The 12,917-nt window shown below is 52.3% G+C and overlaps 1 protein-coding gene and 1 non-coding gene across 3 annotated transcripts; one reads left to right on the top strand and one right to left on the bottom strand.

Moving 5' to 3' along the window:
- The first annotated feature begins 655 nt into the window (after nucleotides 1-655).
- Fosb (FosB proto-oncogene, AP-1 transcription factor subunit) lies at nucleotides 656-7,303 on the top strand. 2 transcript variants are annotated; one of them, XM_027945985.3, is made up of 5 exons: nucleotides 656-1,353; nucleotides 3,247-3,567; nucleotides 3,805-3,912; nucleotides 4,833-4,988; nucleotides 5,129-5,210. In XM_027945985.3, exons 1-5 carry the CDS (start codon nucleotides 1,228-1,230, stop codon nucleotides 5,129-5,131), a joined length of 714 nt encoding a protein of 237 aa, XP_027801786.1. In that variant the 5' UTR covers nucleotides 656-1,227; the 3' UTR covers nucleotides 5,132-5,210. The 2 variants fall into 2 exon arrangements, with proteins under 2 accessions (XP_027801786.1, XP_027801785.1); XM_027945984.3 differs by having other exon boundaries at nucleotides 657-1,353; nucleotides 4,833-7,303.
- A 2,846-nt stretch (nucleotides 7,304-10,149) lies between these two features.
- Trnastop-uca (transfer RNA opal suppressor (anticodon UCA)) lies at nucleotides 10,150-10,236 on the bottom strand. Its single transcript has one exon. It is a non-coding gene; the product is annotated as a tRNA-Sec (tRNA).
- Nucleotides 10,237-12,917: the final 2,681 nt, after the last annotated feature.

Raw genomic sequence — 12,917 nt, 5'->3', positions numbered from 1 at the left:
TGAACCCCACCTCCACTTTCACCTGGAGCATCACAGCGCTTCCAATCCCGCTTGGGACTCAGTTTCCCCGCCTACGTGGCTACACCACACTAATTAGGGTCTCCTTTTGGAGATCGGCTCTTCCTATCGAGTGGGGGCGCTGCATCAGCGGCAGACGGGCGGGTGGGGGCGCCAGAAGTAAAGAAGACCCTTAAGTTGGGGGCCTCCCACACCAGGGTCTGCACCGGCCTTCCCGGGACAATTTAAGCGCCTATTAATACCAGCCCCCGGGGCGGCTTAGCACTGCGCAGGCGCGGGCGGGTTCCGCAGGCACACAGGGTGCGCGCCGAGAACGAGCGAGGGATTCCCTCTGACGTCATTGCTAGGATACCAAACAAACACTCGGCTGCGGCGGCCGAGCTCCTTATATGGCTAATTGCGTCACAGGAACTCCGGGGAGGCGGGGCCGGGATCCCCTCCCGCCGAGGGGTCCGGAACGCAGCCCCCGAGACCCCAGAGGTTCCAAAAGTCATACAGGTGAGCAGGTCGAAGCTAAGAAAGACCCCTTGATGGACAGCGCGAGGCTCTGTTTAACCCGGACTGAAATTTTGGGAAGTTTGCGAAGCGCGGAGCTAGTGACGTAAGCAAGGGGGCGGGTCTCGGGCATATAAATACAGGCTGGCGGCTCTGGGCTTCATTCATAAGACTGAGAGCTACCGCCACGGCAGGGACACGCGGAGCCTGGACTTGGGGAGTTGATTATTGTGTTTCTTCTTCTTGAGGATCGTGAAATTTATTTTCTCCGGAAAGAAAGTTTTTGGAAGAATTCTTCTAGATATTTCTTCGTTTATTTTGGAGGAGCGACTTTTTTCGTCTTCTTTATTTCTCCCCTCCCCCGTGAGACCCGCCGGACGCGTGGAAGAGACCGCACCTGAAACGAATTCTGTACAGCGGGCAGCGCTTTCGGCCTCTGGGGGAGCGATCCCCGCTTGCTCCTGGGTCCTACGGAACCTGGACTTTCAGGAGGTGCAGCGGCATCCTGTAGGGGTCTGTACACTTAAGAAGGACTGCACAGAAACTTTGCCACTGTTGGAGCAGGACGAAGGCCCTCCCGAGCTTCACCGAACAGCGTACTTTGGGGACGGCCTCGGCTCACCCCGGAATCGCACCTTACTTACCCACCCGGCCATAGCCTTGGCTTCCCGGCGACCTCAGCGTGGTCACAGGGCCCCCCCTGTGCCCAGGGAAATGTTTCAGGCTTTTCCCGGAGACTACGACTCCGGCTCCCGGTGCAGCTCTTCACCCTCCGCCGAATCTCAGTATCTGTCTTCAGTGGACTCCTTCGGCAGTCCACCCACCGCCGCCGCCTCCCAGGTAAGTCCTAGACGATAGAGGTACTGCTTTGTAGATCTTATACTTTAAGTCTAGGGTGCCGCGAACACCCGCCACCCATCAAAGCCGCGCCAAAACCCAGGATCTGAGTTGGCTTACGGTGCACTTTGCAAACTGCAAAGAATCGGGAGATATTTGCAACTGGTCCTGTGCGCGGAGCGCGGGGAGGGAATGCAGCTGGGCAAGCTTTGAGGCGTGTGTTGGCGGGGGGGAGGGTGTACTCCAGTCAGTGCAACGTGTATGCCGCAGCAGAGCTCAGAACTTTTAGCCGGCTCCGGACAGTCCCCGGCTTAGATCCCCAACCTGAAGCTAGCGCAGTTACGCTAGAGGAGAAAACCCGGGGAAGCTACCAGTAGCTTCCTCTTCTTTTCTCCTCCTTCGGAGCGCTGATTCTAACACCCGATCGCCCTCCATCCAGTCGGGAAAGCGGGTCTCGAACCCTCAGCTACGCTGCCTCCGCCTCCTGCGCGGATACGTAACGGGGGACCCGTGCGTAACGGCTGACGCGCTGGAATCCTCCGTCTGACGCGGGGCACGCACGGCGCGCAGCGCCCCCTTCGTCCGCCCCGCCCCTGACGTCCCGGGAGCGTTCTATTTTGGAACGCCGAGGCCACGTTGCTAAGGGAGGGGGCAGTCTGGCGTTCCGATTGGTCGCCGCAGCGCAAGCTTTGGCCAATCAACTTTCCCTTCCTATTTGTAGGGCTCAGTTCCCTTCCCCCTCTGTGTCCCCGGAACCCGTGGTTCCTCGGCGCTAGGGTCTCTTACAGAACTCTAGGAAGAGAGCGAGGGGACTCGTGTCGCGACTAGAGCGACTTCTCTGCGATCCAATGGGTCTGAGAGGACCTTGCGGGGATCTGGCCCCTCGGCTCTCAGAAGCAGGAAGTGTCTGTTTGTGTGCCGGCGTTTTTTCGGGAGATATGGTGCTTGTCACCTTCGTCTCCAGGCACACAGAGAAACTCTTTTATTCCTTCTGCTCTGGACACCCGGCTCATCTAGTGTGTCTGAAGACAAAACTAGAACCGCTAGCGGGAGGGGAACCAGGCAGGTGGTCTCCAGGAGCTCCGCCCCCTCTGAGTTCCCAGGGCGCTGATTGGCCCGGGAGCCAGCCCGTCCCTCACCACGCCCCCCGGGAGAGTAGTTCAGCCTAAAGAGCAATTCTAGGATTCCACTTGCGGGTGGGTGGGCAATGAGCGCTGCTAGGGCTTGGGGGCTCAGGTCCTACACCCTTCCCTCTCCGCGAAAGTCTGAGGGAGCCCGATTGTCACTTTTCTGTACCTGTCCGTCTACCTTAACCTGTCTATCACGGTCTCACTAGGGAGAGGCAGTTACTTGAAACGATGCTAACTCCTAGGCCTGTCCCCCACCACCGTTTTTAACTGGGATCCCCGCCCCTGCTGGAGACCTCTCACAGAGGGGTGTGTGTATGTGTGTGTGTGTAGAGGAAGGCTTGGTCTAAGGCCTCTCCCTCTCCCTCCCCTTGCCTCTGGGGTGGGGGTGGGGTGTTGTGGCTGTGTGTGTGGCTGTGGCTCCGTCCCGGGGTTCTGTCACCCGGCTGTGTCCAGCCTCCTCCCCACCCCCCACACCTAAGAGTCACCAACCCGGGGTGTGATTCACCACCCGCTGGAACCGTGCAACCTTTCCCCGAGGAAGAAGGAGGAGGTAGAAGCCAGTTGAGCAGAAATCCTCTCATTAACCACTGCGTCACGGTGTAGTGGAAGGGTGGGTGTTGTGGCTTTTTGCCTGTGACACACACATCCACACCCGCTCACCCTGTGCTCACTCACGGGGTCGGTGTGTGTTATGTGTGTTGGGTGTGTGTGTGTCGGTGTCTTTGTTTGTGTGTCTACGCCTGTGTGTGTATGTGTCACCCCGTAGGAGTGCGCCGGTCTGGGGGAAATGCCCGGTTCCTTCGTGCCCACGGTCACCGCGATCACAACCAGCCAGGACCTCCAGTGGCTCGTGCAACCCACCCTCATCTCTTCCATGGCCCAGTCCCAGGGACAGCCACTGGCTTCCCAGCCCCCGGCAGTAGACCCCTACGACATGCCAGGAACCAGCTACTCCACACCAGGCATGAGTGGCTACAGCAGTGGCGGAGCTAGTGGCAGTGGCGGGCCTTCAACCAGCGGAACTACAAGCGGACCTGGGCCTGTCCGTCCAGCCCGAGCGCGGCCTAGGAGACCCCGAGAGGAAACGGTGAGCATGGGTCATCAGGAGTTGGCCTGATGGGGGAGAAAGCAAGAGATGCAGGAACTTTGTCACTGTTGGGTGGTGGTCTGCTAAGGCCTCAAGGCTGCAGCAACCCTGTCATTCTTGCTTTAGTAGAGGGTCCTGTTTGGGTTCTTGGGGGTTCTGGAAGAAGAGGAGGTTTGGCATGGATTTAGAACATGTGCTGGGTCCTCAAACCTCATGGCCTGTATTTCCCCTACTCAGCTTACCCCAGAGGAAGAGGAGAAGCGAAGGGTTCGCCGGGAACGGAACAAGTTGGCAGCAGCTAAATGTAGGAACCGGAGGAGGGAGCTGACTGACCGGCTGCAGGCGGTAAGGATGGTACCTGGGTGCGGTGAGGGTGTGCTGAGGGGCTCTGTCCCCTGCCTCTAGCTGTGCCTCATCCTGGCATGAAAACACATGGGTCTAGGGACAGTGAGGCCAGATGGGGTGGCCCTGGCCACAGAGTTCCCTACCTATTGTGTCCACTCTTGGCCACTCCCTCGCTTCTCTGATTTATGACCCCATGCACCCCTCTCCTGGCCTCCTTCCCACCTGGAGGGGAGCTCCAGTCATTTCTGCATTTGGTCATGGACATGCAAAACATTTTTGCCTCAGTTTCTCCCTCTCTTCAACCCCTCAACAAATGTTCCAGGCCCCTTTTACTTTGAACATTATGGAGAATCTGTGAAATTAATTATTTTACTGAATGTCAAATGCCCATCTCTTGCTCCAGCTACCCACGGTTCTCCAGAACTTGGGCTGGTGGCATTCACCCAAACCCACTCCTTTCTATGCCAAATCTCAGCCTGAGAATTCCCTACTTTATGCTTACAGAGTGCTCTGCTACCCCTTGAGAAATCCAGGGAAATTCTCTACTTTCCTATGGATCTCTTCCCTGGGAGTTGGGGAGGAAGGGGTAACAGCAGGGATGGCATTAAAAACCCCATAACAATCGTTTATTCACTCAACAAACCTCTGAGTGCTTCCTGCACATCAGAGACTTCCCTGTGCACCTGGCCTCTTTCCTAGCCATCCATTGGGCACATGGGGAAACTGAGACTTGCAAGAGGAAACGGAGACTATGCTGAAGGACACTAGGACTCCAGTTTCAGGGGGTTTCCTTTCTGTCGGGAGCTGCAGCTTCAGGCTCAGCAGCAAGTCTAGGGGGAGTCTGGAGCCACCTTCCCTAGTCACTGACATACCTTTGCTCTTTCCTCCCTCTCTCCTCTGACCTGGCCTCGCGGCCTCAGGAGACAGATCAGCTGGAGGAAGAAAAGGCAGAACTGGAGTCGGAGATCGCCGAGCTCCAAAAGGAGAAGGAACGTCTGGAGTTTGTGCTGGTGGCCCACAAACCGGGCTGCAAGATCCCCTACGAAGAGGGGCCCGGGCCCGGCCCGCTGGCGGAGGTGAGAGATTTGCCGGGGTCAGCATCCGCTAAGGAAGATGGTTACAGCTGGCTGCTGCCGCCCCCGCCACCACCGCCCCTGCCCTTCCAGACCAGCCAAGACGCACCCCCCAACCTGACGGCTTCTCTCTTTACACACAGTGAAGTTCAAGTCCTCGGCGACCCTTTCCCCGTTGTTAACCCTTCGTACACTTCCTCGTTTGTCCTCACCTGCCCGGAGGTCTCCGCGTTCGCCAGCGCCCAACGCACCAGCGGCAGTGACCAGCCTTCCGACCCCCTGAACTCGCCCTCCCTTCTTGCTCTGTGAACTCTTTAGACAAACAAAACAAACAGTCCCACAAGGGAGAGAGATTTGGACGAGGAGGAGAGAGGGGAAGAGACAAAGAGGGCGTGTGGCCTCCCTGACTCTTCTGTCTGACCCTCTGCCGCCACTGCCGTCGGACAGGAGGACCTCCTTGTGTTTTGTGCGGGCCTCTTGTTTCTGTGCCCCAGCGAGGCCGGCGGGAGAGCTGGTGACTTTGGGGACAGGGGGTGGGGAGGGAATGGATACCCCCAGATACCTGTTAGTCCTGTCACTTCAATCCAACCTCTGGGGATGGGTGGGGGGAGACGCCCACTTCCGGCGTGGGACAGAGAAGGGCGCTGCAGGAGGGCAGCGGGGCGGGACTGGAGCGCGCAGGGAGGCCCAACAAGGAATCGCCACACTCCCCCTGGCCCTTCCACGCCCACCCTTGAGGGGGCTGGCCAGTCTGCTCCCCCAGCACCCCGACCTCGGCTTATCCACCCCACGTTTCCACGAGGTTAGAGCCTCCTCTGGGCAGATTTGAGGCCCCCTAGGGGGAAGCCGATGGCCCCCCTGAAAACCTGCTTCCCCCCAGACCTAATCTGAAATGTGAACTTCTTCCTTGACCGTCCGGCTGCTCCCTCCCGGTAAAACTGGCCAGGATGGAACTTTCCGGCCTCCTGGGACCCAGCCCAGGCCCCGGCCCAGCCGGTGGCCAGCCCCCTTTGCATTGCAGTGTTGTGCCCAGCCCCTCCTCCAGCCGCCCGGCCGTCCTTGTTGGGCCTTTCTGGTTTCCGGCAGCAGGGGGCGCTGCGCCGCCGTCCTGCTGGACTGCTGTATACTGTGAATGAGCCGGCGATGGGGTCAGGCCGGGCGGGCAGAAGCCCGGCCCCCCAAAGCCTTCCTTGGGTCTCCCCTGCCCCACCGCCTCCTTCTCCCCGGGACAATGAGTTAGATCCAAAGGGATGACAGATTCGAGGGGGGCTGACAGTGATCCGCGCCCTTGGCCTCTCTCCTCAGGACCCTGGGCCGAGCCCTGGCCTTCTTCTTGAAGGCCCTGCCTCCTTCCCCAGCCTAGGACGCCAACTTCTCCCTGCCCTCGGCGCCCCACGTCCTCCCTCTCCAGAAGGGGAGCGAGGGGCTCGGCATTCTCGGGAGAAGTTTTAAGGGCTGAGGCTTTGGCCCCCGACCCCCAATATTTTGGGACTGGCCAACTTGGAGGGGCCGGGCTGCCACCCTCCCCTCCCCCGGCCCCTGCAGCCCATCTGGGTCCGGCTCTCCCTCCCGCCTGTCCTTGTGCTTCACCTCACGGGAATTTCATCGTGAGGCAAATTTCTATTTTTTAATATGGGGGGTGGCCCCGCCCCCTCCGTGCTGCATGGACCACACATTCCACGGCCGACCCGCGTCCGGCCCTGGCCCAGACCCTCCCGAGCTATTTATCCCTTTCCTGGTTTCCGAAAGGCACTTATATCTATTATGTATAAATAAATATATTATATATGGGTGTGTGTGTGCGCGTGCGAGTGTGTGAGCGCTTCTGCATTTACCAGCGTGCCGTGGAGTTGGACTGCTTCTGGAAACTTTGAACCCGTCTGTCTGGCTGTCTATCAGACGTCTCCCTTCTTGTCTAGGCCCCTCTGGCTGTGCTGACAGTCCCTGACGGCCTTCCACAGTGTCTTCTCTCTCTGGCCATGTCCACCTGTCTTTTTCCTGACTGTCCCTGATCCTCCAGCTGTCTGCTGACTCTCGGTTTGTTGGGGACATGAGATTTCATTTTTGTGAGTAAGCTGAGGGATGGTAGATTTGTACGATCTGTATCATTGAGAATTCTGGGTGCGAGTGTGAGACTTTGTGCGGGGCCTGCCCCTGCCAATAACAATTTATTGACTCCCCAACCCCCACTCCATGCTGTATTTGTGGATCTTTTGTATTTTGCACCTGACCCGGGGGGCTGGGGCAGGCTGGCACTGGACTGCTCCCCTCCCCCTTTGGTTCTGCACTGTCGCCAATAAAAATCTCTTAAAAATGCATGCACCAGGCCTCTGTGTCTATTTTCTCTTGGCATCCATTACCTGGCTTCCTTTCAGCAGGAGAAAGTAAGGTTAGATTGCTAGGAAGACCACACACATACACACACAAGAGTTCCTACAGCAGGATGAAAGGAGGCTGGACAGTGAGGAAGACTTCCCATGCACACAGACTGTGCCTCCTATTAGGAAAAGTAAGGAGGCAGAATATTAGCTGTGAGGAACTGATGTGCTGATGGGTTTCAGAGGTGTCCTGGTGGGGGAGGAATTTACAAGGAAACTGGAAACTCGGATGCCTAATGGCTTAAGCAAAAGTTGAGCAGGTAAAACCTTCCATAGGAGAGGTTTTAGAAATCCCAACCTCCCACAAACGAAGACCATTCAGGCTGCGAACAGAGATCCCAGGATTATATGAATTACAAAATCTTGGATCTCTTGCATTCGAGATGAGTTTCCTTTGTTTCTGTGTGACCATTGCTTTTGGGTTAGAGCTGGATCCAGAGCTAAATAAAAATAAATAAATAAATAAAAATTAAAAATTGCCATTTTCTCTTTTCAAAGATACGGTGGAGATTCCCCACTGCAAAATCCTAGCCCTCTTTTACTGCATGGCAACAAGCAATCTGGCAATGGAGGGGCTGGCAGGTCACTTGAATTTTTTTGTTGTTGTTTCTTTTGAACCCAGGGGTGCTTAACTACCCAGCCACATCTCCAGCCCTTTTTAGTTTTTATTTTGAGACACTAAGTTGTGGAAATTCTCCCTAAGTTACTGGGGCTAGCTTTGAACTTGCAATCCTCTTGTGCCCCTGCGTCAGGCTTAAATTTCTTAGTAAATGAATAAACAAGCGAATATTTATTTATTTTTAATTACTGAGGCTTGAACCCAGGGGTGCTGTATCCCTGAGCTATATCCCTACATCCCAGCCCTTCTTATTTTTTGAGATACAGTTTTGCTAAATTGCCCAGGTTAACCTGGAACTTGCAATCCTCCTGCCTCAGCCTCCTATGTAGCTGGGATTACAGGTGTGCACCCCTGCACCAGACTGGAATTAATTTTAATTAATTTTAAAAATGAAAAAAAAATGTGATAAGCACCTTCACTAGGGTTACTGCAAAGACCAAGCCCCAGGCCCTGCCCTCTAAGACTCATGGTCCAGTGGGGGATACAGACTAGTCCCCAGTCAGGGACAACACAAGTAAACAGGGCTGGGGGGATCTATGGGGCTAAGGGAGCTCAGCAAGACTTCTTGGAGGAGTGGACAGCAGAGCCGAGTTCTAGAGGATAAATGGAGAGTACAGAAAGTGATGGGAAAAGACTAAGGCCAACAAAATAGCAGGTGCAGAGATCTGCTTGTGGTGGTGGGGGGGAGGCTTCATACATACTTCACATTTCCATCGAGGGAGCTGGGTGTTCATGGTGACTACAGCCAAGGGTGTGGAGCAAGAGGTCAGCAGGTGCCAGTTTCTTCATGCAATTAAATTTTAGGCTGTGGAATTTAGATCTTGAGGACATTAGAGAGCCATGACAGGTTTTGAGATTTAGGTTGGGGCAGATTTGTGCTCTAGGTTGATTTCTCTAGTCATCAGGTTAAGAGTGGCCTGAGTAGTGCACACCTATAAATCCAGTGGCTCAGAAGGCTGAGGCAGGAGGGTCACAAGTTCAAAACCAGCCTCAGCAATTTAGTAAGGTCCTAAGCAACTTATTGAGATTCTGTCTCTAAAATAGAAAAAAAAAAGGGGGGGGGGTTGGGGATATGGCTGAGTGGTTAAGCACTCCTGGGTTCAACATCTGGTACAAAAAAAAAAAAAAAAAACTGGCTAGAAGAGAGGAGGAAGCCTGGGGAGGAGGTGGCCAGGGCTGTGAGGAAGGGCTTGGAAGAGACCCAGGACAGTGGCATAGAGAGAAGAGGAAGCATTCAAGAGACATTTAGAAGGCAGAACAGGCAGGATTTGTGGAGGGACTTGCTTTCTAAGGACAACACAGGGCAGTAGTAAATAGCCCAGGGTCTACCAAAGCTGGGTGTGGTGACCTGACCTTGGAAAATATGCTTCAACTGCCTGAGACTTAATGTCCTCATCTGCAGAATGGGGCTGTCCTGCTCAGTCAGGGAGCTTGTGCATGCCACGTGATAATAAAGGTACAGTTGTTACCATTCCCCCAAGGCCGTTATTGGGTCCACCCTGATCCCTGACCTAGACCACTTCCCATGCTGTAGCTCACCCCTCCCGTCCTGCACGTATCTATTGGAATGTTCCCCTGCCGCCTCACCAGGTGAGGTCTCCCTGTTAGATGCCCTCTTTCTCTACCTTTGCCATTAGCTATCACCTTTGCAGTTGTTCATTACCTGTACAATACGTGACTGCTTCATGTTTGTCTGCCCCCACTGGACTGGCTGCACCACGAAGTCAGGGCTAGGGTTGTCATCACCATCGTGTCCCCGGCACCACCCGGATACAAGGCTGGACCCAAGCAGCTACTCAAGGAAAGCTTTTTGAATGAGTGAGTGAAAGAACGAACAAATGAGTAAACATTTGACTAATAAGTGCGTGAAGGATTCAATAAATAAGTGAGCAAACGACTAAATGAATGAGCCAGTGAAGAACAATACAAAGTAAATCCCAAATTGCAAATATTCTAGAACTATGTAGATGAAATGTTCTTCATCTTCTAGAATCATGTTTTATGTTCCCGGGGAAAAGTAAACAGAGAGACGCGGGTGGAAAGAGAATAAATTGCGAAGTAGAAAACTGCAGCGACATCTAGGTGCTGGCAGAAGGAGAGTCCTTTAGAATAAAATACTTGCTGGAGATTAATTTGGAGGAATTGAAAAAGAGATGTAACGGCCACACGCCCGAAAGGTGGAATTGAACCACTCTGTCGCTAGACAGCTACAGGTTTGAAGCCTGCACCCCAGACCACTGAGGATCATCCGGGCAGGAAACCCTACTCCCCCGAAACTATATAAAGTACTAAAATATTTTCATTTTAGAGTCATGGTTATTTAATTCGCCATGGAGTAGACAATGAATTACAAGACCCATCAATTATGTGGATCTGTTTATCACAGTGGAGGTCTTTTTAAAAGTTTTTTTCTACAGTTATGGCATCAATAGTACTCATAATGGAAACTGCCTAATTTACATGGCGCCTTGCATCCTGGGAATCAGCTCCCCGGGACCTAGCCAGTTATTAAAGGGACAGGAGTTCCTTTTTCCAAAGTGAAAAGTCAGTGTTATAAAGAGAACAAACTCAAAATTCGGAGCCCAGAAGCTCTATTCCCGGAAAAAATCCCAATTCTTCTGCAGAAAAGTGAGTGAGTTCCTGACATAGCATGATTTAGCCCAACCCCAGAGACGCCATGCAGGCAGCTATGGGGCTAGTGCGACGCCTGCTGTTCTGTTGTGTAACTGCGGGGGGATTTCAGAGCTCTTCGTGAACTTTATTGAGCTTCTACTGACTCCCAGGCACTGTGCTAACTTCTGGGAATGATAGACAGCTTGTCCCATTGCATCGAGACATTAGAGATCATCAATTTCTACACCTGCGTGTTATGGTAAGGGAAACTGAGGCTCGGAGACGAATAATACCACATCCCAGTTCACGCAGCCCATGCACCTGGGAGAACTGAACCCAGGCCATTATAATTATTAGTACAAAAAAGGGGATTCTTTTAGAAAACAAATCAGTGATTCCTTGACAGCAATATTATTCGCTCGCATGAAATTCTCCCATGACTTCCATCTTAGAGTAAAAGTCAAAGTTCTCTCCCTGGTTTACAAATCCCTACGATGTAACCCCTTTCTGCCCTCTAACCCCATCTCCTATTTCCCGCCCTACACTTGGCTCCAGGCATGCAGCTGTCCTGCTGCTCACACCAGTCGCGCTTCGTCCTTTTGTTTGCTGGTCCCCCAGGCTCGGTTTCTTTTTCTCCATGTACTTGCCGCCTCCTTCCACTCTGGCTTCTGCTCAAATATTAACACCAACTGCCCAGTTTAAAATAGCAAGCCCTGTCACTCTCTCCCCTTCCCCTCCATCACCTCCATCACCTCCGTCACCACTTGCTCCATGTCTATATGCCTGTTGTCTGTCTGTTCCCGGTACAATATCAGCTCCATGGAACTAGGGACTTTTTGTTCATTGCTGTAACCCTAGTCCCTAGGGGTGCTTCACTGGGTAGGAGATGTTCAGGAAACGTTGAAAGGATGAGTGAAAGAACGTTCTTACTATTTTTCTCTGAGCCTCAGTCTCCCCATCTCTGTAGAGCTCTAATACTGAGCTCACAGGATGAATCATTCTGAATCCATGAGTATGCACGTCTGGTATTGAGTCAGGCAACTGGGAGGCTCTCAAGAAAATTTATTTCCATCCTCAACTTTTTTTTTTTTTTTAGTGGAGTGCCAAGGATGGGCATGGGCTTGGGGCTTTAGCTATTTCTGGACCCAAAATTCAACCAGCCCCTCTTCCCGGACTTTCTTTATTATTATTATTATTATTTTAATACTGGGAACTAAACCCAGAGGCTCTTCACCACCGAGATACATTCCAAGTCCTTTTCATTTTTTTTAATATTATTTTTTAGGTGTAGATGGACACAACACAATGCCTTTACTTTTATGTGGTGCGGAGGATTGAACCCGGGTCCTGCCCTTGCTAGGGGGGCAGTCCACCGCTGAGCCACAATCCCAGCCCCCAAGTCCTTTTCATTTTTAATTTGAGACAGGGCCTCACTGAATTGTTGAGGAGCTCTTTAAATTGCTGAGCTGGCCTTGAACTTGTGATCCTACTGTTTTAGTCTCCGGATCCTTGGGATTTCAGATGTGCCCCCTCTGCCACGCATGGGGCTTCCCCTGCTCTCTGATAGAAGAAAAAATACTTTGCCTTAGGGAAACTAAGAATAAAAGCATCTCAGAAATGTTGCTATTCTTTTTAACTTGGAAATTTAAAATATTGTGCCTGCTTGGAAAATACAGATTCAAGAAAAGCCCCCCTGGGCCCCCTTTGTCTTAATTATTTTTTAGTTGTTGAGGGACCTTTATTTAATTTACTTATTCATAGGTGGTGCTGAGAATCGATCCCACTGCCTCACACATGCTATGCAAGCGCTCTACCGCTGAGCTACAACTCCAGCCCTGAACTTTGTTTTAGATAGCTACAGTTGGGCATCTCCTGTAAACAAAATCAGTGCCTGTAACTAGTACTTAGAATATCATTATCTGTCTCCTAAAATGGTACATCCTCTAGTGGCAAGTGATATGAATTTATGTGATGCATGAATGGATATTTTAAATGTTAATATTTTGGGGTTTATCTTTACTCTTATCTTCTATTTCTGGCAAGTAATACTGACTTCTTTTCAAGGTGGGGAAATAACTTTTTTTTGGCTTCTTTTTAGATATACACGACAGCAGAGTGTATTTTGACATATTATACATACACGCAGTGTAACTTATTCTAATTAGGATTCCATTCTTGTGGTTGTACATGATGTGGAATTAACTGTCATGTCTTCATATACGAACATAGGAAAGTGACGTCTGATTCATTCTACTGTCTTTCTTATTTCCATCTCCCTCCCTTCCCTTCATTCCTCTTTGATTAATTCAGTGAACTTCTCTT

Source organism: Marmota flaviventris, chromosome 18, assembly GCF_047511675.1.
Source record: "Marmota flaviventris isolate mMarFla1 chromosome 18, mMarFla1.hap1, whole genome shotgun sequence".
Lineage (NCBI taxonomy): Eukaryota > Metazoa > Chordata > Mammalia > Rodentia > Sciuridae > Marmota > Marmota flaviventris.
This window is presented reverse-complemented; position numbering and strand designations above follow the sequence as displayed.

Coding starts and splice junctions, on each gene's coding strand:
- Fosb (XM_027945984.3), top strand. CDS start 1,228: ATGTTTCAGGCTTTTCCCGGAGACTACGACTCCGGCTCCCGGTGCAGC. Junction 1,354..3,246: donor CCACCGCCGCCGCCTCCCAG/GTAAGTCCTAGA, acceptor GTCACCCCGTAG/GAGTGCGCCGGTCTGGGGGA. Junction 3,568..3,804: donor GGAGACCCCGAGAGGAAACG/GTGAGCATGGGT, acceptor TCCCCTACTCAG/CTTACCCCAGAGGAAGAGGA.